Raw genomic sequence first — 23,312 nt, forward strand, 5'->3', positions numbered from 1 at the left:
TGTAGGTGGGCAGAGTTGTGGCACACAAGGTCAGGGCCCAGCTGGCCGCGGCAGGAAGGAATCCTGGAGGTCTGGCTCCTGGGCAGCTCTAATCTCAGGGCAGAGCACTTCCTGTAGAGCAGGCCCAGACCCCACCCTAAACCAAACCCTGAGGACAGAGGCTGTGGTCCTGCCACCACATTTTCTCTGGTCTGTGGAGACTTGGCAGTGGAGTCCTGGGGAGGGGGCTCACCATGGGAATTCACAGACCCCAGCACACCTTTGCCCTGCATGATGCCCCTAGTCTCTCGTAGGTCAGCCCCCATACTACCACTTCCCTCCGCTGCATACACCCATGCACACATTGCTTCCGTGGAGGCACTGGAACCCTTTGATTCTCAGCTGGTGTCTGGGAGTGGACAGCGACGGCTCCACAAAGCTACACGCAGATGTGCCCCTCTTCTGGAGCTGGACACCACTGGAGTATGGACCACTCAGATATGGCCACAGCGCTGCCATCTAGGCTGGAGGGGCAGGGAATGATCGCCTCCCATCCTGACCTACAACCTAGCCCCCAAATGGCACCATGTTCTTCTTGCCTGCATCTTTGCCAGCCTTCGCTCCAGCCCACCCTCAGTCTCCCCACATCCAAGGTTCTGAACCCATTTTGACATTTGACGCTTGGCTCAGCCCATCCCACCCCTTACGTCTCCCCCGTGGTCCGCATTCCTCTTCCTTGAGGGGGCAGATGTGGGGAGGCTGTGGAGTCAGGAGAGACAATCAGAGCGGGGGAGGAGGCCTGCGGAGTCCGGCTAGGGCACAGGAAGGGCCGGGCTGTCCCACCGGGGAAGTGGGAGGACGCCGAGGCGCCGGGAGGGAAGTGCCTGTTGCCCGGGGCTCAGAGCTAATAGCCTAGCAGCCCGTGTGACTCCAAAACCTGCCCTGGGGTTAGCCCGTTCAGCTGCGGCAGTGAGTTGGGGGAAAGGGGGTAGCCGGGGCTCCTTTGCTTCAACCCTAAATCCTGTGCCCCTGGCTTTTGCTAGAGCACCTCTGCAGTCTGGGTTTGAGGAAGGAGGAGCAAAGGATTGAGCAGTCCCTTCACTGCCAACTGGGAGAAGGCAGGGAGGCCACAGGGAGTGCCTAGGAGGAGGTGGGATAGGGAGGTTGGGAGGTCCGGGCGCAAGTGGCTTGGACCCGGCGAGAACGGCACAGCTGGGGCTGGCTGGGGCCTCAGACAGTAACCCACCCTGGCCCTCCTCAGCCCCAGGGGTCACCCCAAGGCGGTGTAGCTCTGGGCAGGGGAGACCATGGCCCGCCTCTTCAGTCCGCGGCCGCCTCCCAGCGAAGACCTCTTCTACGAGACCTACTACAGCCTGAGCCAGCAGTACCCACTGCTGCTACTGCTGCTGGTGATCGTGCTCTTCGGGCTCTTGGCGCTGCTCCCTGTTGCCTGGGCCAGCGGCAGGGTGAGTCGGGGTGAGGGGAGGGAGTGGGGCTCTGGTGCAGGGTGCCTCCTCGGGGACAGCGGGAGGGTCACTGCCTCAGGGGCATTTTCAGGGTTGGGACTTGTGGGTCTTCTTTTCTTTTTTTTCCTGCCGCGCCTTGCAGCGTGTGGGATCTTAGTTCCCGACCAGGGATCAAACCCACGGTCCCTGCATTGGAAGCACGGAGTCTTAACCACTGGACACCACCAGGGTAGTCCCACGTGGATCTTCTTTTCAATGTGCTTTCTTGGCTGGGACCCGGGAAACAAGTGCTAGACCTTGCTAGGAACTGCAGTGACCCTGCACAAGTCACTCTGCCTCTCTGGGCCACAGTCTCCTGTTCTACACAAGGAGATAGCTGAGCCCTCGATGCTTCTAATTTCTCTGCAGGTACTGACAGACCTCAGACCTTACAAGCTTCTGTGATCTACTGGTCCTAGAATAAATCCAACACCGGAATTTCCAGTTTTCCGGCGCGGGGTGGGGGAATTACACTGGGCCCCGTGGGAATCTGCTTCCTGGTTTTCTTTCCCTCTTAGGGGCCGTGGGGCAGTTGTACCCACAGAGTCCCAGAAGACACTTTACATCCCACTCTCATTTAGTTCCAAAATGAACCCGTTTCCAGTTTCTTTTGTGGGGGGAAAGGGGACCTTCAATTCCACTTCTGGAAGTATCCTGCTCCAAGTTTTCTTTTCACATTTCGGAGGCAAGGTGGGAAAACCACTGGATGTGACCAATCCTTGCCCGTCCTCCTCCAAGTCCAGGAAGAGGTGGGGACAAACGGTGGAGACCGGGCTGGGAGTGGGGGGCTTCTACGCCTTGAGGCGATGGCGAGATCCAGCTCCCAGGCAGGCGAGGGAAGTTCGGACGCCCCCCTGCCCAAGCTCTGCTGTTGGTTGGGGGGGGGCGGCGGGCAGGGCCTGAAACTCCGAGCCTTGGCCCCGGGCAGGGAATCTCCCCAGCAAATTAGCCAGATTTGGATACACTCATGCCTAAGTGCCTTCTGTGAGCTGGAATTTCTCACTTGCTTTGGGATCCCAGGTGGGGGTGGGAGGGGTGCTTTAGTTCCGATTTGACAGGTGAGAAAACTGAGGCTCAGAAAGCTCCTGGATTCACAAATGGCCAATATGAGGTTGGAGCCAGGTCTTCTGGGTAGATGGCCCAAGGTTCAGTCCCCCTGCAGCATGCCAGTGAGATAGTAGGTTGAATCACAGGAGACTGCTGGCTCTCATAGCACAGGGAGATCAGCTCGGTGCTTTGTGACCACCTAGAGGGGTGGGATAGGGAAGGTGGGAGGGAGATGCAAGAGGGAGGGGATATGGGGATATACGTATGCATATAGCTGACTCACTTTGTTATACAGCAGAAACTAACACAACATTGTAAAGCAGTTATACTCCAATAAAGATGTTAAAAAAGAAAAAAGAGAGAGTGGGAGAAGGCAGCATCTTAAACTCAAAAAAAAACAAAAAACAACAGATTATCAGCAATTTCATGTGGTTCAACCTAATATGAATGGCAAGTGAAGGTGCCCTACCTGCTTTTCTTACTTGGGTTTGAAACAGTTTTCAGAATGGGTCTGAGGGACTGCCCACTCCTCCTCTCCTTGGACAAGCTCCCGAAACTCCACACCCCAATCTTGCCTCATGTACCCCCTCCCCCCCAGGAGCTGGCCTCAGACCCGGGCTTCCTGACCACTATGCTGTGTGGGCTGGGCGGCTTCTCGCTGCTGCTGGGCCTGGCTTCCCGAGAGCAGCGACTGCAGCGCTGGACGCGTCCCCTGTCGGGCCTCGTGTGGGCAGCGCTGCTCGCGCTAGGCCACGGCTTCCTCTTCACCGGGGGCGTGGTGAGCGCCTGGGACCAGGTGAGGCAGGCCGAGCAGTGGGGAGGGGACTCCCGGGCCTCCAACGCGCACCCAGGCCCCGAGGAGCAGCGCAGCAGTGTAAGCGTGCAACTTACCGCGCCCGTCTCCCCCAGGTGTCCTTTTTCCTTTTTGTCATCTTCACCGTGTACGCCATGTTGCCCTTGGGCATGCGGGACGCCGCCGCCGCGGGTCTCGCCTCTTCACTCTCACACCTGCTGGTCCTCGGGCTGTATCTTGGGCCTCAGCCGGACTCACAGCCCGCGCTGCTGCCGCAGGTGAGCACGCACGGAGCACAGGCTGCGTCCGCGGCTGGCTCCGCTGGGCGCTACTTGCTACCTCTGGGCATTCACCAACCGTTTGATGATCTGTGACTCCAAGGCAGGGCGCAATGCTGGGCGCAGGGCACAAACACAGGCCCCGACCGTGCCCTCGTGGAGCTGGTACACAGCGCAGCGCGATGCCTGCAAACGCCAGAAGAGGGCTCTGGGCCCACCGGGAAGGGAGTTCGCCAGGGGACCGGGGTGGTGGGGACAGATGGGGATGACGGAACCATCACAGAGAATGTAAAAATTGGAGCTTGAGTAGTGTTGTGCTGCGGCGCGGGTGGGGATGGTGGAGTGGTATTCCCAGCAGAGGAAACGTACGTGCAAAGGTTTCTAGACCTAAGAGGCCGTGTTGGTGCAGCAGCCAAGAGTCTGCTTGGGGCGGGGGGAAGGGGGGGGGGCGGAGAGGGAGGAGAAGTGCCCCCTATGGGTCCCACAGTGTGGCACCCGTTGCCTCAAAATACTTCGGTCTCTTAGCTGCAGAGTCCTCCTCAGCCCTCTCAGAGACCAATCCAGCTACACACAATAGCTCCCCGACCCCGGGGTCCAGCGCCCTCTGAGGCTGACCCTTCCGCACAGCTGGCGGCAAACGCGGTGTTGTTCCTGTGCGGGAACGTGGCCGGAGCATACCACAAGGCGCTGATGGAGCGCGCCCTGCGCGCCACGTTCCGGGAGGCGCTTAGTTCCCTGCACTCCCGCCGGAGACTCGACACCGAGAAGAAGCACCAGGTCCGCCGGGCCCGGGAGGCCGGGAGAGACCGGGGCTCGGGGAGAGGAGTTGTTTAGATCACACAACCGGGCTCTGGAAGCTGAATGACTTTGGGCGGGTCGCTTGACCTTCTGTTTCCTCCTTTATAAAATGTGGCTATCACCCACCTTGGAAGGCCGCTGTGAGGCTCAAGCAAACTGAAGCTTGTGAAAGCATTTTAGAACGTTGTGATACTAAACGAAGGGCTCTAATTCCGGTATTGGTGCTGGAAGTTCAGTCCCTAAAGGTGATCAGTGCAGGGCAGGGGTGGAGCCTGGCTGTAGGTGGTGGGGAGGACCTGGGCCAAGCGCCCTGGGGAACACCTCTGGGGCTGGGGAAGTCTGTGGGCTCCTAAGGGTTTGGGGGGGCTGAGGCTCCTGGTTTTGGGGGGTAGGAGTGTCGGTGCTCATAGTCACCTCCCCCAGGAACACCTTCTCTTGTCCATCCTTCCTGCCTACCTGGCCCGAGAGATGAAGGCGGAGATCATGGCACGGCTGCAGGCTGGACAGGGGTCACGGCCAGAGAGCACCAACAACTTCCACAGCCTCTATGTCAAGAGGCACCAGGGAGTGAGGTATAAGGAAGGATGGCAGACGGGAGGGAACGTGGGCTGAGACGCCAGCCCCACTGATGCGGTCTGCCCCGCCCAGCGTGCTGTATGCTGACATCGTGGGCTTCACGCGGCTGGCCAGTGAGTGCTCCCCTAAGGAGTTGGTGCTCATGCTCAACGAGCTCTTTGGCAAGTTCGACCAGATCGCCAAGGTCAGAGGGGGCTTCCTTCCCCACCTTCAAACTCCCCACCCTGGAGAGCCCCTTCCGAGGGAAAGTCCTGCCTTATAAGATCCCAGTCCCACTTCCAAGTCCTTGTGGGCTCCCAGATACTCCACTGCAGGTAGGAGACCCTCTCAAATATCCCCAGGTATGGAACTGCTCACTGCACATCTCAAACCTGGAGGGACCTTTCAACATCCTCACAGATGCCCCAAACACAACACCCCCAAACAGGCTCTGAGCCCCAGCATAGGTGTCTCTGGACACTGCAACCAAATCTAGATAGATTTTTCTGATGCACTAACATTAGGAGGCCCTTCCAAGGGAAATCTCTGCCCTCTGCATCCTCAGCCCAGCTACCTTCTCAGTCCCCAGGGATGCCCCTAAGCAACTTAATCTTGGGTGTCCCCCCCCCCAAAACAACCCCTCAATCCTGAGGTGACTTTCATACGCTCAAATCTGGATACACGCTACACATGCCAAAGCTGGAGAGAGCCACAGACATCCCAACCTTTCAGAAGCCCTTCTGAGAAAGACACCCACATAGGAGACCTCAGCCAGCTCTGTATCAAGTTAAGAGAGTCCCTAGACCTGACATAGACAATCCCAACCTCAGAAGTTCTTCAGGAATACCACATTTGCTCCCACTTTTCCCAACTCCCTCCTGCCTACTTTGGCCACTAACCAGGTGCCCCCCTCCCCCTGTACACCCTTCCCCCAGGAGCATGAATGCATGCGGATCAAGATCCTGGGAGACTGTTACTACTGTGTCTCCGGGCTGCCGCTCTCGCTGCCGGACCACGCCATCAACTGCGTGCGCATGGGGCTGGACATGTGCCGGGCCATCAGGTCAGCTGGGGTGGGCAGGATGGATGTGGGGTGGAGGCAGGTAGGGTAGTGGAAGTCATCCTGGAGAGAGGGAGGGGTGCTGCATGGGTAGGGCTGAAGGCAGCACTCAGACTGTTCTCCACACACTCTGCTCAGGAAACTTCGGGCAGCCACCGGCGTGGATATCAACATGCGTGTGGGTGTGCACTCAGGCAGCGTGCTCTGCGGGGTCATCGGGCTGCAGAAATGGCAGTATGATGTCTGGTCCCATGACGTCACTCTGGCCAACCACATGGAGGCGAGTGGAGTGCCAGGGTGAGAGCTGGGGCTCTAGCAGGCTATAGCAAGAGCCCAGTCAGGTCTCCCACATGCCTGGTTTTCATAGTTCTTTAAAATGGGCACGTTCCCAAGTGGGGCTCAGGGAGATCCTGGGGTACAGGGAGGGGAGCTGGGAGACACCTCCTGTAGCACAGGGCCTTGCTTGAAGTCAGACCTCCAGGAATGATCCTCGAAAGAAATGAGAGATTTGGAAGCCCTCCCTCCTGCTTCCCACTGCCCCCTCCTTCCAGACGAGTACATATCACAGGGGCTACGCTGGCACTGCTGGCAGGGGCTTATGCTGTGGAGGATGCAGCCATGGAACACGGGGACCCATACCTTCGGGAGCTAGGGGAGCCGACCTACCTTGTCATCGATCCCCGGGTAAGAGCCCAGCCTGGACCCCATGGGCTGCCCACCCTAACCATCCACAGCCAATGGGCCTGATCTCTTCCGTGCCAGAGATGGAGATCCTGGGTCCTGAAGTGTTTATCGTGGGGGAGGGAACACAAGCCTTTAAAGGGTGTGGGGAGAATGGGGAAGGGTCTGTGATCTTGACTCTCAGCCCTCATGTGCCCCAGGCTGAGGAGGAGGACGAGAAGGGCACTGCAGGCGGGATGCTGTCCTCTCTTGAGGGCCCCAAGATGCGTCCATCACTGCTGATGACCCGCTACCTGGAGTCCTGGGGTGCAGCCAAGCCTTTCGCCCACCTGAGCCATGTGGAGAGCCCTGTGTCCACCTCCACCCCTCTCCCGGTACGTGCACCTCCTTCATGAGCCCAGCACTTACGTAAACCCACCCCCATTGCCCACTTCCAGCCCCTCCCGCCCCCACCACCAGTGAGTCACTTGACATCACAAGGTCCCGAACTTTCTGGTCACCCTAGTTACTGGTTCAGGACCTTCCTTGCCCTTCTTTCCAGAGAAAGGGCAAAAATGACTGCCCTCTGAGCTCAGCTCAGAGAAGACCCAAGATCCCACAGACACCATGTCCCTTGCTCCCCAGCCTCTACTCAGGAAAGCCCCTTCCCCTGGTACCATACTTCCTCCTCACTCTGAGGCCAGTGCTGCACACCTACTCCCACCAGGTAGTGTCTCTGTTTAGCTCAGTCCTGCGACTGCACGCTCTCTTCTTCAGTCCCCGCTGGGACCGAGAAGGCGGGGCCAATCGCTTGTTGCCCCAACTCTCCAACACTTGTACGCAGATAAAATGAGGTGACAGTGAAAATCTCTCATGGCCTTGAAGAAGGAAATCACCATGAGTGGGCGGAATGGGGGAGGGAGAGAGGGGAGCCGGCCTACCCCTCGTCTGGGGAAGTTAGGGCAGGGCCAGTTACTGGCTGATCTATGCATAGCACTTCAAGGTAGTCAGTGATTCACCAGCTGCTGGAGGAGCCTGGATGTCCTCCACCGGCCAGCTCTTGAGGTTGGTACTTGATGACAAGCGGCCAGAACCCTCTCGTGCAGGGACCCAGGCCATGTCCCTAAAAGCTTGCCCTGGGATTAGATTCCTCAGCCCGTTCTCCTCCATTTTACCCGATCTGCCCAAAACCTGTTTAGCATTCCCAACCACCTATGCACAGATCTTCCCAGAATCTTCTCTACTAGGTAGACCTGCTTGAATCTATGGGGTGACTACAGAGTACCCTTTCTGTGTCCCATCCCCACTCCTCTCCCATCCAGCAGGAAAGCAGGCCAGAGATCAGTGAACAGCGGGGAGCGGGGAGGTGGGGGGGACCTTGGCAGCAGTGGCTCAGTGGCTGAGTGCTTAATTTCAAGGCTCAGCATGGGGAAGGGGAGCAGTCAGAGGGCTAAGCTGGCAGGATGGAGAGGAAGAAAGAGCCCAAGACCCAGCTGACTATTGCAGGATGAGACATCCCAGTGGGGGTGGGGTAGAAAGGGGTTTGCCGGGAGCCCAGGGGCTGTAAGACAATATTGGGTGCAATCCCCGTGGTGGGGATGCCCCCCAGAACCCATGCCAGAACTCCCCAACCCCCCACTGGCATGCAGGCTAAGAAGTTCAGGGCAGAGTGGGAATCCCTTGCGCTAAGGTATCTCCTGAGGCAGGACCTCACCAGCCCGGAGACTCCCTTCTCAGCCCCTGATATCCCAGGGTCTTATTCAAATGTTAGGAATCCTGAGAATCACACTTAGCCTACTATTAAACAATGCGGAACTTTGGGGTGGTGGGATGGTGTTTGTATGGTGGCTACCATCCATCCATCCATTCCTTCCTTCCACCATCTTTGAGCACCTACTATGTTGCAAGCACTAGGTTAGTTCTTGAGAAGACAGAAATGAATAAGATGTTTTCCCTGCCTTCAGATAACTTATAGGCATGGGGCCCGGGATGGGGGGCGCAGGTAGGTAGTCTGATAAAGGTGAGGATCAGGCATAGATGCATAGATGGTCCCATGCCTAGAACATACCTCTCAGTCGCCCTCTGTCTCTCCCTCTCTGCTCCTCTCACATACACAAGGTTTTGGTTTGGGGGATGACGTGGCCCCCTGTGACCCTGCTTCCTTCACATGAGCCAGGCGAGTGGGGAAGGATGGTCACCATACATCTTCGCCCCTTTCCTTGGCGCTTGTCTTCACCTGCTTGCGTGCTCCTTCTCACATCTCTGCACACATTGCGTATTCCTTTCGGTGCAGAAGACAGTGACTGTAACCAGGTTTGTTTCTCTTCCTCTTTCCCTTTCTTCTCCATTTTCGTTTCCCTCCCTCACCACCTCCCAGCTCAGCCTGACCATCACGAAAGGGCAGAGGAGATTCAGAGTGTTCTGCATCGCCATTCCAGTTTCAACCAACAGGGATTTTTTTGGCATGGGGTGATGGGCAAGTCACTGCCCTTGGAATCTCTTGCAGTCTTTAGGGAAGATGAGACAAGGAATCAACAGCCACTCATGCCTGCAGAGGATCCAGGGTTGCCTCCTAAGTGATAGAAACTATGAGGAAATCAGAGAGTATAGACACTCCGGGAGTCCGAAGAGTCAGGAGGAAGCTTGAAGAAGTAAATGTGGTTCGAACCTTCCCTTGAGGGCAGGTGGGATTTGGTAGAGGTAGAGATGGAGATGGAGGTAGAAATGGAGATATACAGAGAGAGACAGAGAGAGAGAGAGTTCATTAGAGGCAAGGGAAGCAGCCAGGTCAAATGCTCAAGTCAAGGCCGGGTGTAGATGATGGAATGCCTCACTGCAGAGAGGCTCCGCCACGGTGGAGGACGCTCACCGTCTTTCGTCTTCCCCCATCCCTGTGTTCTCCCTGCAGGAGAAGGCCCTGTCTTCCTTCAGCCCCCAGTGGAGCCTGGACCGGTGAGGAGGCCCGAACAACTTTGACAGTGGGGCTGTCCCAGTGACCTACCTCCATCCTCCCTGGGGGGCTGCTCCTGCTTTGCCCAGGTGCTTTTGAGGATCCCCCTGGTGACAGGCTGGGCTCTCACTGTGCAGGAGCCGTACCCCCCGGGGACTAGATGATGAACTAGACACCGGGGATGCCAAGTTCTTCCAAGTCATCGAACAGCTCAACTCTCAGAAGTACGGAGAACAGGAGAGGGCTGGGAGGGCTGGAGGCCTGGGCTCATGTGGTAGAGGAGGGGTGGTAGGACCTGGAAGGAAGGGAGAACCTTCCCAGCTCTAGCCCTTTGGCTTACCTGACCACGCCCTCCTCCCTGCCCCTTCCTCTTCCGGGCTTACTGCCCCCACCCTCCGCCAGACAGTGGAAACAGTCAGAGGACTTCAACCCATTGACACTGTACTTCAGAGAGAAGGAGATGGAGAAAGAGGTAGACTGGGGGGATGTCACCATAGGATTTCCCAACCTCAGTTCTTCCACCCTGGGGAGGGAGCAGGCCCTGTGGTCCCACCTCCCCTCCCCAGGTCTGCCCAGTTTGTGACCCTGGCGGGTGAAGGGCTCATACCCATCTATTGAATTACTGGGTGGTGATGGGAGGGAGGAGGGCAGCTCCTTGGGGAACAGGTAGAGGCTACCTGGGGCGGAACTGGAGGGGGGACAGCGAGGCTGGGGACCCACTCCTTGCCTGGGACTGACACCTTCAAGGTGATGGGCAGCACTGGTGCCCCGTCTCCACCGACCCCCTCCCTTCCAGTATCGGCTCTCTGCACTCCCCGCCTTCAAATACTATGCAGCCTGCGCCTTCCTGGTTTTTTTCTCCAACTTCGTCATCCAGATGCTGGTGACAAACAGGTGAGAGACCCCTAGGCAAGGGAAGCTCTGATTCTCAAAAACAGACCCCCTGGCTCTTCCAGACCCCTGACCCACACTTTCTTCCCTTGCCCACTTCCCCTCGGCTCAGGGCACTGAGCCACAGAGGAAATGGAAATTTGTGTTCTGGGGAACTAGTAATCGTAGCCCTCATCTTACTATCTTACATCCTGTGGACTTTCTATGTACCCCAAGCATTTTCACATACCTGTCTTTCAATTCTAACAACAGTCCCATGAAGGAGGTTTTGTTCCCATTGAGAAGTCCAAATCTCACAGCAAATGAGCTTAGAGAGTAGGTCCTCACTCCCAGTTCACTGCTAGGAGGGGTGAGGACTCATCCAAAACTCAGCCAGATGAAAGAGCTTTGGCCTGAAAGCGCAGAGACCAGTCTGATGCAGCCTCGGCCACTCTTGTGAGCACCCTGTCCCCTTCCAATATTGTCCCTACATTATCCCAATACTGTCCTAGACCCCTCAGCTTTCCCAGATCATCAGCATGTAATGCCTTTCATCAGCCTAGACCTCATCGGCAGCCGGTTCAGATCCCCAGGACCACTTTTCCCCATGTCTCCCAACCAGAATGAACAGCACCCTCCTAGCGCACAGAAAGCCTCTTCTGGCTCTTAAAGGCCTCGCTCTTGTCTCTCTTTAGGCCCCCAGCTCTGACCATCACCTATAGCGTCACCTTCCTCCTCTTCTTCCTCCTCCTCTTCGTCTGCTTCTCAGAGCACCTGACGGTGAGGTGGGCTCGGGGGCAGAGTGGCGAGCTGGGGCCTTGACCACACAACTTGGCCTACAGTGGGTGCCCCAGCCCCACGGCTAAGACTCCCATGCTCCTTCCACAGAAGTGTGTCTTGAAAGGCCCCAAGATGCTGCACTGGCTGCCCACACTGTCTGTCCTGGTGGCCACACGGCCCGGACTGCGAGTTGCCCTGGGCACCGCTACCATCCTGCTCATCTTCTCCATGGCCATTACCAGCCTGGTGAGAGAGAGGGGGCCCTATGCACCCCCATTAGGGCATGCTGGACCTGCCAGAGGCTGAAAGAGGACCCCTGGATTTGGGAGGACTGCTGGACTAAGGCCAGGGGATGCTGGAAATGTTGGACAAGTATAAAAGAAAATTATGGTCGCCCACAACCTACCACCTGGGCATAATCATTGTTAATAACACTTTGGTGGATATCCTTCCTATCTTTTTTCTATGTATGCAGACCTTCCTTACTTACCTTACTCACAATGATTTTGTAAGCTGAGTTTGGCTGATTTTTCAGAACTTAGAATCGTTCCTAGAATTCTATCCCTGAAAAGCACCTTAGGAATCATCCCCCATCCAAGTTACAGAAGCAGAAGCTGGGGCCCAGAGAGGTTAAGTGGCTGGCAAAAGATCACACAGTGGATCCATGACAGACTAGTGCTCAGGACACCCACTCCCCCAGTCCCTGCCCCCGCCCCGCCCCCGCCAGCGAGGACCCCAGCGCTGAGGCTCCCTCACCAACCAGAGATAGCAGGCTCCGCCCCTTTGGAGGAGTCTTGGCCACAACTCATCCCTGGGTCAGCTGCAACCCGGCACAAGCCACCACTGTGCCCAAGGAACTGCCTGCCCGCCTCAGCTCCTCGTCTCCTTCTGCAGGTCTTCTTACCGGCAGCATCAAACTGCCCTTTCCGGGCTCCCAATGTATCCTCCACGGCTTCCAACCTCTCCTGGGAGCTCCCTGGGTCCCTGCCTCTCATCAGCGTCCCAGTGAGTATCCTTCACAGCCCTGAATCTCCACCTCCAGAGCCTTCCTCCGCCCCTCCCCCACCCCCTTAGTTGAAGAACACTTCATCCTGTGGACCGGGACAGATATAAGTCACACTTGGGGTGTGTGTGTGTGTGTGTATGGCCGACACCCTCTGCCTTCCTGATAGGACTGGACCCTGGGAGGGGCAGGACAGGAGCCCTGGGGTGTCCCCCGCCCCTGCCCCTGCCCCTGCCCGAGGGGCATGCCCCACCTCCTGACCGCCCTGCCCGGGCCCGCAGTACTCCATGCACTGCTGCGTGCTGGGGTTCCTCTCCTGCTCCCTCTTCCTGCACATGAGCTTCGAGCTGAAGCTGCTGCTGCTCCTGCTGTGGCTGGCAGCCTCCTGCTCCCTCTTCCTGCACTCCCACGCCTGGCTGTCCGACTGTCTCATCGCCCGCCTCTGTCTGGGCACCTTGGACTCCAGGTGCGCACGGCCGCTGCACAGGGGGGCACAGGCTGCGATGGGACAGAGCAGAACTGTTTTCATCTCTTTGTCTGAACCACCCACAGGGCAAAAGGAGAGGGAGGCCGAGGGCTGCGTGGGCACTGGCGCGGGAGGTGCGGGGGAGAGGCCATCGAGAAGGGGCAGGGCAAAGGGAAGCCCTGATCTGTAGCCTCCTCAGGCCAGGGGTGCTGAAGGAGCCTAAACTGATGGGAGCGATCTCCTTCTTCATCTTCTTCTTCACCCTCCTGGTCCTGGCTCGGCAGGTAAGTCTCCCAGCTCAGCCCTCTGGGGCCTCCCTAGGAAGGGTGAGGCGGAGTCCCCACATATGTGGCTTAGTCTTTCCCTTATTCTCTTATTCCCTTTCCCTTATTCTCACCTCTCCAGGGTTGAGCCCAAAGGGTGTGTCCATTAGAAGCTTCTAAGTGAACCTTCCTGCTCCCTTTCTTTCTCCTTCACTCCCTGAGGGGAGCGCCCTCAAATTCTCCCCTCCCCTCCTCCCTCCCACCCCAATCTAGGACAATCATGCTTAAGAAAAAATCTGCTGCCACTACTGTCCTCGCTAGTTTGAATCTAGATTCAAGGCAGTCTCCCCAGGGATAGTTGCACCTTAAGCCTTTTCTCTAAACTGGGGGTGTGGTATGGTTGTCAGCGTCATGGAGTGAGGGGTGAACACTCAGGAGCTGGGGCTCCCCCTGTACTGTGTGTCTTCCCATGGCCCCCTGGTGACCCACCCCAGAATGAGTATTACTGCCGCCTGGACTTCCTGTGGAAGAAGAAGCTGAGGCAGGAGCAGGAGGAGACAGAGACGATGGAAAACCTGACTCGGCTACTCTTGGAGAACGTGCTCCCCGCGCACGTAGCCCCCCAGTTCATCGGCCAGAATCGGCGCAACGAGGTGACTCCCCACCCCCAGCTCCTGAGCCCCAGACGATGAAAGTCTTGGCTTGGGCCATCCTCTCTGGACTCCTGTACCATGGGTTGGGTGGCTGCCCGAGCCCCTCTGCCTGTCAGGTGCCCCCATTTTCACAAGATCTTAGCCTCTGTCTTTGGTGAGCACAGAATCTCCACATCCCAAGTTCTTACTTGGAAGGAGTGTCCTCTCTAATGGCCACTCTCTACACTTCAGAAGCCTCATCGCGTGTCAATGGGAATTGTGTGAAGGACACAGTACACCCATCTCTCTAGCCCTGCGTTATCCAGTATGGTAGCCGTTAGCCTTGTGTGGCCATTTAAATTTAAATTAATGAAAATAGAAAATTCACTTCCTCGGTCACACTGGCCACGTTTCAAGTGTTCGACAGCTGCTCATGGCTAGTGGCCGCCATATTGGGCGGCACATATAATAGCCATTTCCATCACCGCAGAAACTTCGGTTGAATGATGCTGCTCTAGATCCTCAAATATCTTGCTACGGTCAGAGGATCAGAAGGTCACTCACATATCCGCACCATCTTCTCTGTACCACCACCACCTCACACTGTCTGCTGTGGAAACGCTCTTGGCCTGTATCAAGAGGGTGTTAAAAGAAATGGCTCAGGGGCTATGTCGCGGCCTTGTGCCTCACCACATGCTCTCTGCTCTCAAGATCGGTAGTAGCTCTGCTTCTCCTGGTTTCTTCTCTTATAGACACTGGAAATCTGGTAACTGATCCTGTTTCTGTCTTCTCATTGGCTACTAGAAAGCTCAGAGCCAGAATCTAGGACTAATGAGGACTCCCCCTTCCCCTATTATTGCTTTTTTTTTTTTTTTTTTTTTTGAGTTTGAACAGCAAAATCCTTTTCTCAAAGTTCTGGAGGCTACTATTGCTTCATTTTATCTTCCAAACTGTAGCTATCTTTGTAAGCTGACTTAACTGACTTAACACTTCTCAGCAATAAGATAGGGTATATGGATAATTCCCATGGACATGATCCCAGTTCCAAAAGAGACTCCCTTCATGTTGCTGTCAGGTGATCTTGACTCTGAACCTCTGTCTCTCCTGGAATCGCAGTGAGACCCAATCTTTAACTCTTGAGTCACATCCCTGGGGTAACCTGGCCCTACCCCTCTCCTTCCTTCCCGATCCTTCTTAAAGCAAGGCGGAGGAGTGTGGACACAGGGAGGAGGACCCATGTAGACCCAGAAGGGGGAAGAACATGGCACAGCCCCTTACCCCAACCTCCTGCCCTCCCAGGACCTCTACCACCAGTCCTACGAGTGTGTTTGTGTCCTCTTCGCCTCAGTCCCAGACTTTAAGGAGTTTTACTCTGAATCCAGCATCAACCACGAGGGGCTAGAGTGTCTGCGGCTGCTCAATGAGATAATTGCTGATTTTGATGAGGTGACAACTTGAAAGGTCCCCCCAGACCCTATGACCTGGATTCTAGAATTTCCCACCAGTCCCTCCTTCCACTTTGCTTTCCTGGCCATGAGGCCCATCCTCCCTCCCCAGTCCTCCTGCTCCTCCTCTGAACCCCCAGCTCTGCGCTCCCAGGCAACTCTGCCCACTACCAACTCTCCTCCTGCCACCATCCCTGACCCCACAACTGGTCCTTTAGCTTCCAAAATCCTGGGGCTGGGCTTCTGGGAGAGAGCAAGAGAGACTGGGGACACAGCCTCCTTTCCATACAGCTGCTCTCCAAGCCCAAGTTCAGTGGGGTGGAGAAAATCAAAACTATCTGCAGCACCTACATGGCAGCTACAGGCTTGAACGCCACCTCCGGACAGGACGCACAGCAGGTACAGCGTCCCTTCATTACCTACTAACCCTCGTCTGGGCTCTCATTGGTGGGCCCATAAGTGGGCCTTATCCCTGTGACCTCATTGATCCATCCTGGTGGGCCGGCCCTTTGCCAGGATGCTGAGCAAAGCTGCAGCCACCTTGGCACCATGGTAGAGTTTGCCGTGGCCCTTGGGTCTAAGCTGGACGTCATCAACAAGCACTCATTCAACAACTTCCGCTTGCGTGTGGGTGAGGACCCTCCCTTGCTGGGACAGTCTGGGACCTCCTCCTCACTTTCCCAAGCTCTCCCTCTCCCGAGTCCTTTGTTAGCTGCTCCCCAGCTCACCCTGGGAGCCCCCTCCAGACTCACCCCTTGGGATGGAGCATGAAGCCGCTGGGCCAGAAGCTATGAGATCCATCCAATTCTTTCCCTAAGCCGCACTCCTCCAGCCCCTCCTCCTTTCCTCCAAGGCCCCTAGGCCCTTCACCCTAGTTCCCTGAGCTTCATCTTCCCCTCCCTTGCTCGAAATCTCCCCCTCAGGGCCCCTCTTTACCATACCTCTTGTCAGGGTTAAACCACGGACCTGTAGTGGCCGGAGTGATTGGGGCCCAGAAACCACAATATGACATCTGGGGCAACACGGTGAACGTGGCCAGCCGAATGGAGAGTACAGGCGTCCTGGGCAAGATCCAAGTGAGGGAGCCACGTTGGAGGCATGGGGGCAGGGGGATAGGGATAGGGCCACTCCCACATTCCCTCACTCCCCTCCAATTGCAGGTGACCGAAGAGACAGCCTGCGCCCTGCAGTCCTTAGGCTACACCTGCTACAGCCGGGGCATCATCAAGGTCAAAGGCAAAGGGCAGCTCTGCACCTACTTCCTGAACACAGATTTGACACGAACTGGACCTCCCTCGGCCACCCTAGGCTGAGAACCCCACCCCCTCCTCCCACCTATAAGATCCTCAATAAAGATACTCTGGTATGTCTGGGTTAGAATTGATGTCAGAAGCTACTAGTATTTGTATTTGTATGGAAATATGTATGGAAATATGTTAATATAAATGTTTCAGACATAAAAAAAAAAGAAGCTACTAGTATATCTGGGGAGCATCTTCTCCTCGCCTCTCAGTAGTATGGCTTCTTCTCAGGCCAGACTGAGTGTGTGCGTGCAAGTGTGAGCATGAGTGTGTTAAAAAGGAGTGATTCTTTCTCACAAGCTCAGCAAGACGACTGCCTCAGCCTCCCTGCCTGCCTGCCAACGTGATTCCAGTGTTTTGTACCCTTGGAAGCAGAAAGGATTTTATCCACATGACTCAAAACAAAGACTTGTCCTTTCCTGCTCCCCATCCACAAATACCGGAAAGAATCTCCAGTAAAATATCATTTGATCTTTATTCATTCCACAAACACTAAATAAGCACCTGTTATGTGCTTACTGTGTAGCATGGGCGGGAGGCCTGGGAAATAATCTATTAGGTCCCTCCCTGTTTTGGCTGCTGTTCTCAAACGGACCCACCATGCTTTCTAGCAAGGACCTGTAGACAGTTTGAGGGTCTGCTGTTCTCAGGTCACTCAGATTCCCCCCTGCTTCCTTTTGCATCCTTCTGCACAGTTGCTGATATTACGTGGGTCTTGAAGCATCCAGGGTTCCTTCCCACTTGCTCATATTTTGGGGTCCATGGAAGATATATTGACACCCTAAGTTTGTCGCAGATGTTGCACGTGGATTTGGGGGTTTTCTCCTAGTTGTCTTTCTTTTTTTATGGGAGACATTCAAAAAGTACACTACCGCTACCATCTTCTATTTTTTTTTAAACGAATATCGTATATTTTTATTTTATTTATTTATTTTTAATTTTTGGCTGCATTGGGTCTTCACTGCTGCACGCGGGCTTTCTCTAGTTGTGGCGAGTGGGGGCTACTCTCTGTTGCAGTGGGCGGGCTTCTCATCGCGGTGGCTTCTCTTGTTGTGCAGCACAGGCTCTAGGCACACGGGCTTCAGTAGTTGTGGCACATGGGCTCGGTAGTTGTGGCTCGCGGGCTCTAGAGTGCAGGCTCAGTAGTTGTAGCGCACGGGCTTAGTTGCTCCGTGGCATGTGGGATCTTCCTGGACCAGGGCTCGAACCCGTGTCCCCTGCATTGGCAGGCAGATTCTTAACCACTGCACCACCAGCGAAGCCCCTACAATCTTCTTAAAATGCTGTCAGAACAGAGCCAGTCCAAGACTCTCGAAGACAACAGTCATCCCTAGGAAAGAATGACTCAAACTTCTCACTTCTGCAAATCTTCATTTCCTAAGGGTGACCACATCACAGAGGGCCCTCAGCTCCAGCCTGCACCAGAGCGTTTTAGGGGCTGGCAGAATGCTGATGTGCAGAACTCTAGGGGATAAGATCTGATGACTTGGTTCTCAAGTGAGGCCTTCTTGGGAGACAGAGGGAAGGCAAGCCACCCCCTAGGACATCTCCCACTGAGAGGACAAAGATTACTGGTAGGAAGTTGGAGTCCTGCTAATAAAGATACCCATCACAGCCTTCAGGGCAGACACCTCACAGCAGTGCCAAGTGTTCTCAGAAGGTTAGCTAAGTCAGGGAGTGAAGGTCCCTGAGTCGGAGAGTCTGGAGTGATGAGCCACATGGGTGGTCTTCCTTGGCCAGCTCCTTCAGGGCTCTGCAGCCCTGTGTTGTTCTCAGTATGATCTGCAGACCACCTGCCTCAGAAGCAGGGAGGGAAGGAGGTCTGATTTCTATGTCTGTGTCTCTTCCAAAACTGAAAATCATGGGAAACTAAAGGACGTGCCTCTCAGCTACTGAGAAGGACACCCATAAGGGCAACCAGGAGCACCCGAGTCCGCCATAATACACATGCCCCACACACAGGGTTGACCCAATTTCAGACTTCAGTTTTAATTGCAAAGCTGCCCGTGGGGGCCAGGCTCCCACTCTGCCCTGACTTGCCCTTCCCCTCCCTCTCTTCCGCTCCACCCGCCATCTGGGTAAGAGGAGGTTGAAGAATTGGGTCAGGCCAGCGTGGGCGTATTCCCCCAGGAGGAAAGCGAGCGTCCTTCAAGCGAGCGTCCTTCCGCTGCCGCCACCCCGCAGGCCTAGTTGACTTCGCTTCGCTCCAGAGGGTTGGTGGAGGCAGTGAGGCTCTCGGCGGGGCCGGGTTCGGGAGAGGCGGGGGCGCCCCTCACCGTCTGGGCCAGGGTGCCCCCGCGGCGGCTGGTGGACGCCTCGGAGCCAGTGCCCTCCAACAGCTTGGCGACGCGGGCGATGCCGGCCGAGCGCAGCAGGCCGCCGGCGGCGCATGCGTACAGCACGGGCGGCGCATGCGTACAGCACGGGGTTCACGCTGCTGCTCAGGAAGGCCAGCGTTATGAGGGCTTGCGGGCCAGGTGCAGCCGCTGACTCTCGGGCCCGGACCCCATTGTCTTGCCCGCCAGCGCGCGGACCGCCTCGGCCAGGTTCACCACGTGGTAGGGCAGCCAGAAGGCAGTGAAGGCCAGGATGATAAAGGCCAGCAGGCGGCCGGTGCAGCGGCTGCGGCGGAAGCGCCGGACCCGCAGCCGGCGCCAGATGTCGGAGTAGCTGGCCACCACGGCCAGGAAGGGCAGCAGGAAGCCGGTGACCACCTCGAAGAACAGATGGAAAGCCCTATGTGCTTCGCTGGGGTACTTCGGGAAGCAGATCAGGCTCCTGTTGTCCGGTCGCAGCGTCACCTTGCGGTACAAGATGACGGGCGTGGCCAGCAGGACAGACACCACCCAGATGCCTCCTAGCGCCCGCCAGGCAACTGTCTTGGTGCGAGTTTCCGGGACGCAGAGAGGAGGGCCACCGCCAGCGAGCGGTCCAGGCTCATGGCCATGATAAGCAGGACGCTGGCATACATGCTGACCCCGCAGACATAGTGGAACAGGCGGCAGCCAGCCAGTCCAAAAGTCCAGGTGCCTTGGGCCGTGTAGTAGAGGAAAAAGGGGGCAGTGAGCAATACGGCCAAGTCGGCCAGGGCCAAGTGTAGCACCAGCAGGGCAGTGACAGAGCGCTTCCGCATCTTTACCAGGATGCTCCACACCACAAAGCTGTTGCCAGGCAGCCCCACAGCCAGTGCCACTGACGGTACGATGATAACCAGCAGAGACGTGAACATGACACCTGGTGAGGAGGTGCTTCAGGAGATGTAGTGCTCGTGGCCATTGCAAGGACCTGGAGAGCGAGGGCGGACACGCACATGAGGGAAGGGACAAGGGTTTCCTGACACCCTGGACACACCTAGCCTGGGTATTCTACTCTGTCTCCAAGACCAGCAGCATCAGATACACCTCCGCAGTATACTGCCCTCATCACTGCCAACTGACCTGCCTTAAGGGGATCTGGCTGAGTAGAAAGACTGATTTCCTCACTGGGCCACAGGGCCCCTTCCTGCCCACAGACCCAATTGCAAAATATATAGCAACAGCAGAAGCAGTATTTCCAGACCCTTCAGCCTCCTTCCCTCAGGAGACCCTGAAACCCAGAACCAAAGTGGGGACTTTCCTTACCAGTGCTGCACCCCTCAAAAGGCTAGCTCCTTTTCCCCCCACCAGGCCCTCAGCCCTTCAGTCCCACTGACTTCTTCCAACCACCTACCCACTCGCCCAAGAGATGCCCAGGGCCCACCAAGAATAACAGGGATGGGGAGGATTTCGTAGATAGGAGACAAGACTAAGTCCTCCCAAGTCATTTTACCACTGGTCAGGCTTTCTTTGGAAATTCCTTTGGACCTTCTCTTATGGCTTCACACTGCCCCCCGCCCCGCCTCCCCTACTCCCAGGAAACTTACTTAAGGCTTTGCCGAGCACTGGTTGGAAGCTGGTGTCAATCCCAGGGTGAGAACAGAGTGGTGTAGCCTATCCCCAGATCTGTCCCAGTGCCAGGGGCCTGGCCTGGGGTCCAGGTTCTATCAGCTAAGTCAGCCGGAGAGGAAGTACCACAGAGCAGGGGAGGGAGAGGACACATCTTCCTGAGGGTGGGGTGGAAACTCCTACCCCCTCCCTTCACTAGATGAGGTGGAATATTCTTCATGTTCCAGAAGAGCCCAGCTGGGAGGAAGACTCCTCAGGGGTGGGGCCAGAAAAGAAGAGCCCCGGAAGGGGCAGTGAGAGAGGAAAGAGGGGTGAGGGGGTGAGTAGGCTGGGGTGTGGCCTCACATGCAGGTCTAGACTGAAGAATTGAACAAAATAATAAATTGCGTCATACAGGAGAAGGAGGGAAGGAAGCCAGAGAGGGGAAATGGACTCAGATTGAGAGGTCAGAATGTTGGGTATCTTTATATTTTCTGTGAACGATGTCGATTTTTAGATTAATAGGAAGTGTAGGTTGACACTGTGGCTAGGTTCTGGGTTTGGGTCAGGTGACGTCAAAGAGGACAGCATTCTGTGTTTGGCTTGGATTCAAGCCATGACCGGGATTTGGGGGAGAGGACCCTCTTCCAGCACCCCTATCCCTCTCCTCACTTAAAAGAACTAGTTCCATTCTAGGTCAATCTCCATTCTCTTTGGTAGAAGCCAAAGTCCAAATGGTCTCTCTAGTATCACACAGAATGACAATTTCTTCCCCTTCCCGAACCACCTGCCTTGTGTTTGCCCATGTGGCTACCCTGCCACATGAATTTGGACCCAAGATCTGGGCACTGGGCAAGGAAGTCAGCACCACCTCTTTCCTACCTTCCCACAGCTGACTGTTCTGTCCCACCTTAGACACACAGAGAAAGCAGAGGTGAACACAGGGAGCAGACATGAGGGAGTGAGGGCGGTGATGCCTTATGCCTGCCCTGCCAAGAGGGGAAACCAGGAATGTGGAAAGGGAAACAGCCCCCAGAAGGGTCACTCTTCCGGCCCCCTGGAATGAGGACAGTCTCCTCTTGAACTCTCCTGTGAAGCTAAGAACCAAAAAGTCTTATCTTCCATCTGACCATGAGCCTTCCTGCTTCCCTTCCAAGTCTGCCTCTTCTCAGGAAAGATGCACAGTGTAATGGTGGTCATTGAGGTCCCTTATCCTCTGTAGTGCCCCTACCTTTCCTGCTTTGAGAAAAGCCAGAGCAGAGTTGACCCAGCAGTTATCAGGCAGAGGATATGGCGAAAAGAAATGGGCTGAAACCGCAGCAAGAACTGAAGACAGAGTTGAGGAAGGGCTTTCTGACCACAGAGGGTGTGTGAGAAGGGGAGTGTGTAACAGAAGTTGGGGAGCCTCTGCCCCAGTGCGCGAGGACAGGAAGAAGCCCATGAAGTTGGTGTTTGGGGATAGAAGCTTCCAGCTCAGAGCTCCAGGGTCAACCAGAAGTCCCTTCTGACAGGAACTGGGTTGTCTTTGCCTCCTCTCCCAAACTGCTCCCCACCTCCATTTCTCTCAATGGCCTGTCTTCCTCTGCCCTAGACTAGACATTCTAGGCATACTCTCTGTCCCCCAGGTCCGGAGCTCCATCCCAACCCCAGTTTTGGGGGCCCTGACGTGACCCTGAGAACTGGATTTCCTTTGCTCTCTCTCTTGGGCTCTGCCTGGGTGGTGTGAACAGTCACTAAAGCAGAACCAGGGTGATGGCCAGGGTGACCTCTCAGGTAAACAACCATCTAAGTTTGCCACAGACTGAGGGGGCTGGGACAAGAGACTTTCAGTGCTAAAACTGAGAAAGTCCTGGGCAAACGGGGATGGGTTGGTCACCATGGTGACCACACGTGTGTGCACACAGACATCCCCTAAAAAGGACCCCATCCTACATCCCCAAACTCAAAAGTGTCAGGATCCAGAACAATTTTGAGGTCTAGAGATAGAAAGATTCCAAAAGATGGGGGCTGAGCAGTACTGGGGGAGATGAGGAACAGCTAGCAGTCTTGGGAGGAGTCAAGACTTGGCAAAGAGGAGAAAGAGAGAAAGGAGAGGTGGCACCTCCCTGAAAAATTCCTCCTGTCTTCCAGATATCCACACCACTCCCCATACTCATCATCCCCAGCCCCCAGAGGGCCCCTGGGTGAGTGAATGCCTGTTCCTGGGCTCCTTTTTGAGTCAGGTGACCTTTGCAGGGAGACTTAGATTCAAAGAAGGTAAGTCTCAGACTCCCACGGCCCCTCCCCCACTGTACCAACCACAAGACAGACAAGAAAACTTTCCTTTCAAACCCCACAGATTGACTTTCCCCTTCCAGAGCCAGTTTCCTCTCCACTCAGCTCTAACAGACCCCAAAGAATGGATCCCATCACCACCCCTCATCCAAGCACTCATACCTTTCCTTCCTCTTTCTCTCTTTATTTCCAAAGCGGTTCTATGGGTTGGCTTGGGGGAACCAGGCCACCTGGGCTGGGGAGGACAGGTCATGATGCCACCGAAGGCTGGCATTGCCCAGCCTTGGCCTGACCCAGCAGGGAACTAGGTGACTTCGGTGTCACTCAGGTATGATGAACCGCTGGAGGGAGCATGCTTAAGCCATCGTGTAATTGTTGCCAAAAGCTTGGCTCCCTGTCCACCAATGCCGAATAGAAATACGGAGACAAAGTCTGGAGGAAATAGAAAAGAGTAGCTTTATTCCTTTGGCCAGGCAAGAGGGAAACACAGTAGGCTAGCGCCTCAAGAACTGTGCTCCCCCTCTCCTGGGGGATTACAGAGGGTCTTATAGGTGGAACTCGAAGTCCAGGGTAAGTGATAAGGATCAAAGTGGTGAAGGTTTTGCATTCTTCTTCTTCTTGCAATATTTTAAAACGGCCACAGCTAGCAACAGGCAACCGGGTCTGGTGTCCTTGAAGTTATCGGCCCGTGACCTTCTTTTAATGCTGTGAGAGAGTGTAGGGGGGAGAAGAATGCCAGGTGCAGAGTATA

General features: G+C 55.8%; 2 protein-coding genes across 2 annotated transcripts; one reads left to right on the forward strand and one right to left on the reverse strand.

Moving 5' to 3' along the window:
- Window positions 1-930: 930 nt before the first annotated feature.
- Window positions 931-16,406, forward strand: ADCY4 (adenylate cyclase 4). The gene is made up of 26 exons (XM_068534691.1): window positions 931-948; window positions 1,241-1,445; window positions 3,130-3,327; window positions 3,441-3,602; window positions 4,230-4,379; window positions 4,824-4,972; window positions 5,049-5,160; window positions 5,891-6,018; window positions 6,154-6,312; window positions 6,567-6,699; window positions 6,897-7,070; window positions 9,584-9,627; window positions 9,763-9,849; window positions 10,028-10,097; window positions 10,422-10,519; window positions 11,191-11,275; window positions 11,384-11,521; window positions 12,170-12,280; window positions 12,560-12,744; window positions 12,944-13,028; window positions 13,502-13,660; window positions 14,939-15,085; window positions 15,376-15,483; window positions 15,601-15,715; window positions 16,036-16,160; window positions 16,245-16,406. The coding sequence occupies exons 2-26, from the start codon at window positions 1,287-1,289 to the stop codon at window positions 16,395-16,397; spliced, it is 3,234 nt and encodes a 1,077-aa protein (XP_068390792.1). The 5' UTR covers window positions 931-948; window positions 1,241-1,286; the 3' UTR covers window positions 16,398-16,406.
- Window positions 16,407-18,571: 2,165 nt separating this feature from the next.
- Window positions 18,572-19,661, reverse strand: LTB4R (leukotriene B4 receptor). The gene is given in 5 exon segments (XM_068534701.1): window positions 18,572-18,790; window positions 18,792-18,853; window positions 18,856-19,296; window positions 19,299-19,628; window positions 19,631-19,661. Coding segments are annotated over 5 exon segments (1,083 nt in total).
- Between the last annotated feature and the right edge of the window lie 3,651 nt (window positions 19,662-23,312).

Source organism: Eschrichtius robustus, chromosome 1, assembly GCF_028021215.1.
Source record: "Eschrichtius robustus isolate mEscRob2 chromosome 1, mEscRob2.pri, whole genome shotgun sequence".
NCBI lineage: Eukaryota > Metazoa > Chordata > Mammalia > Artiodactyla > Eschrichtiidae > Eschrichtius > Eschrichtius robustus.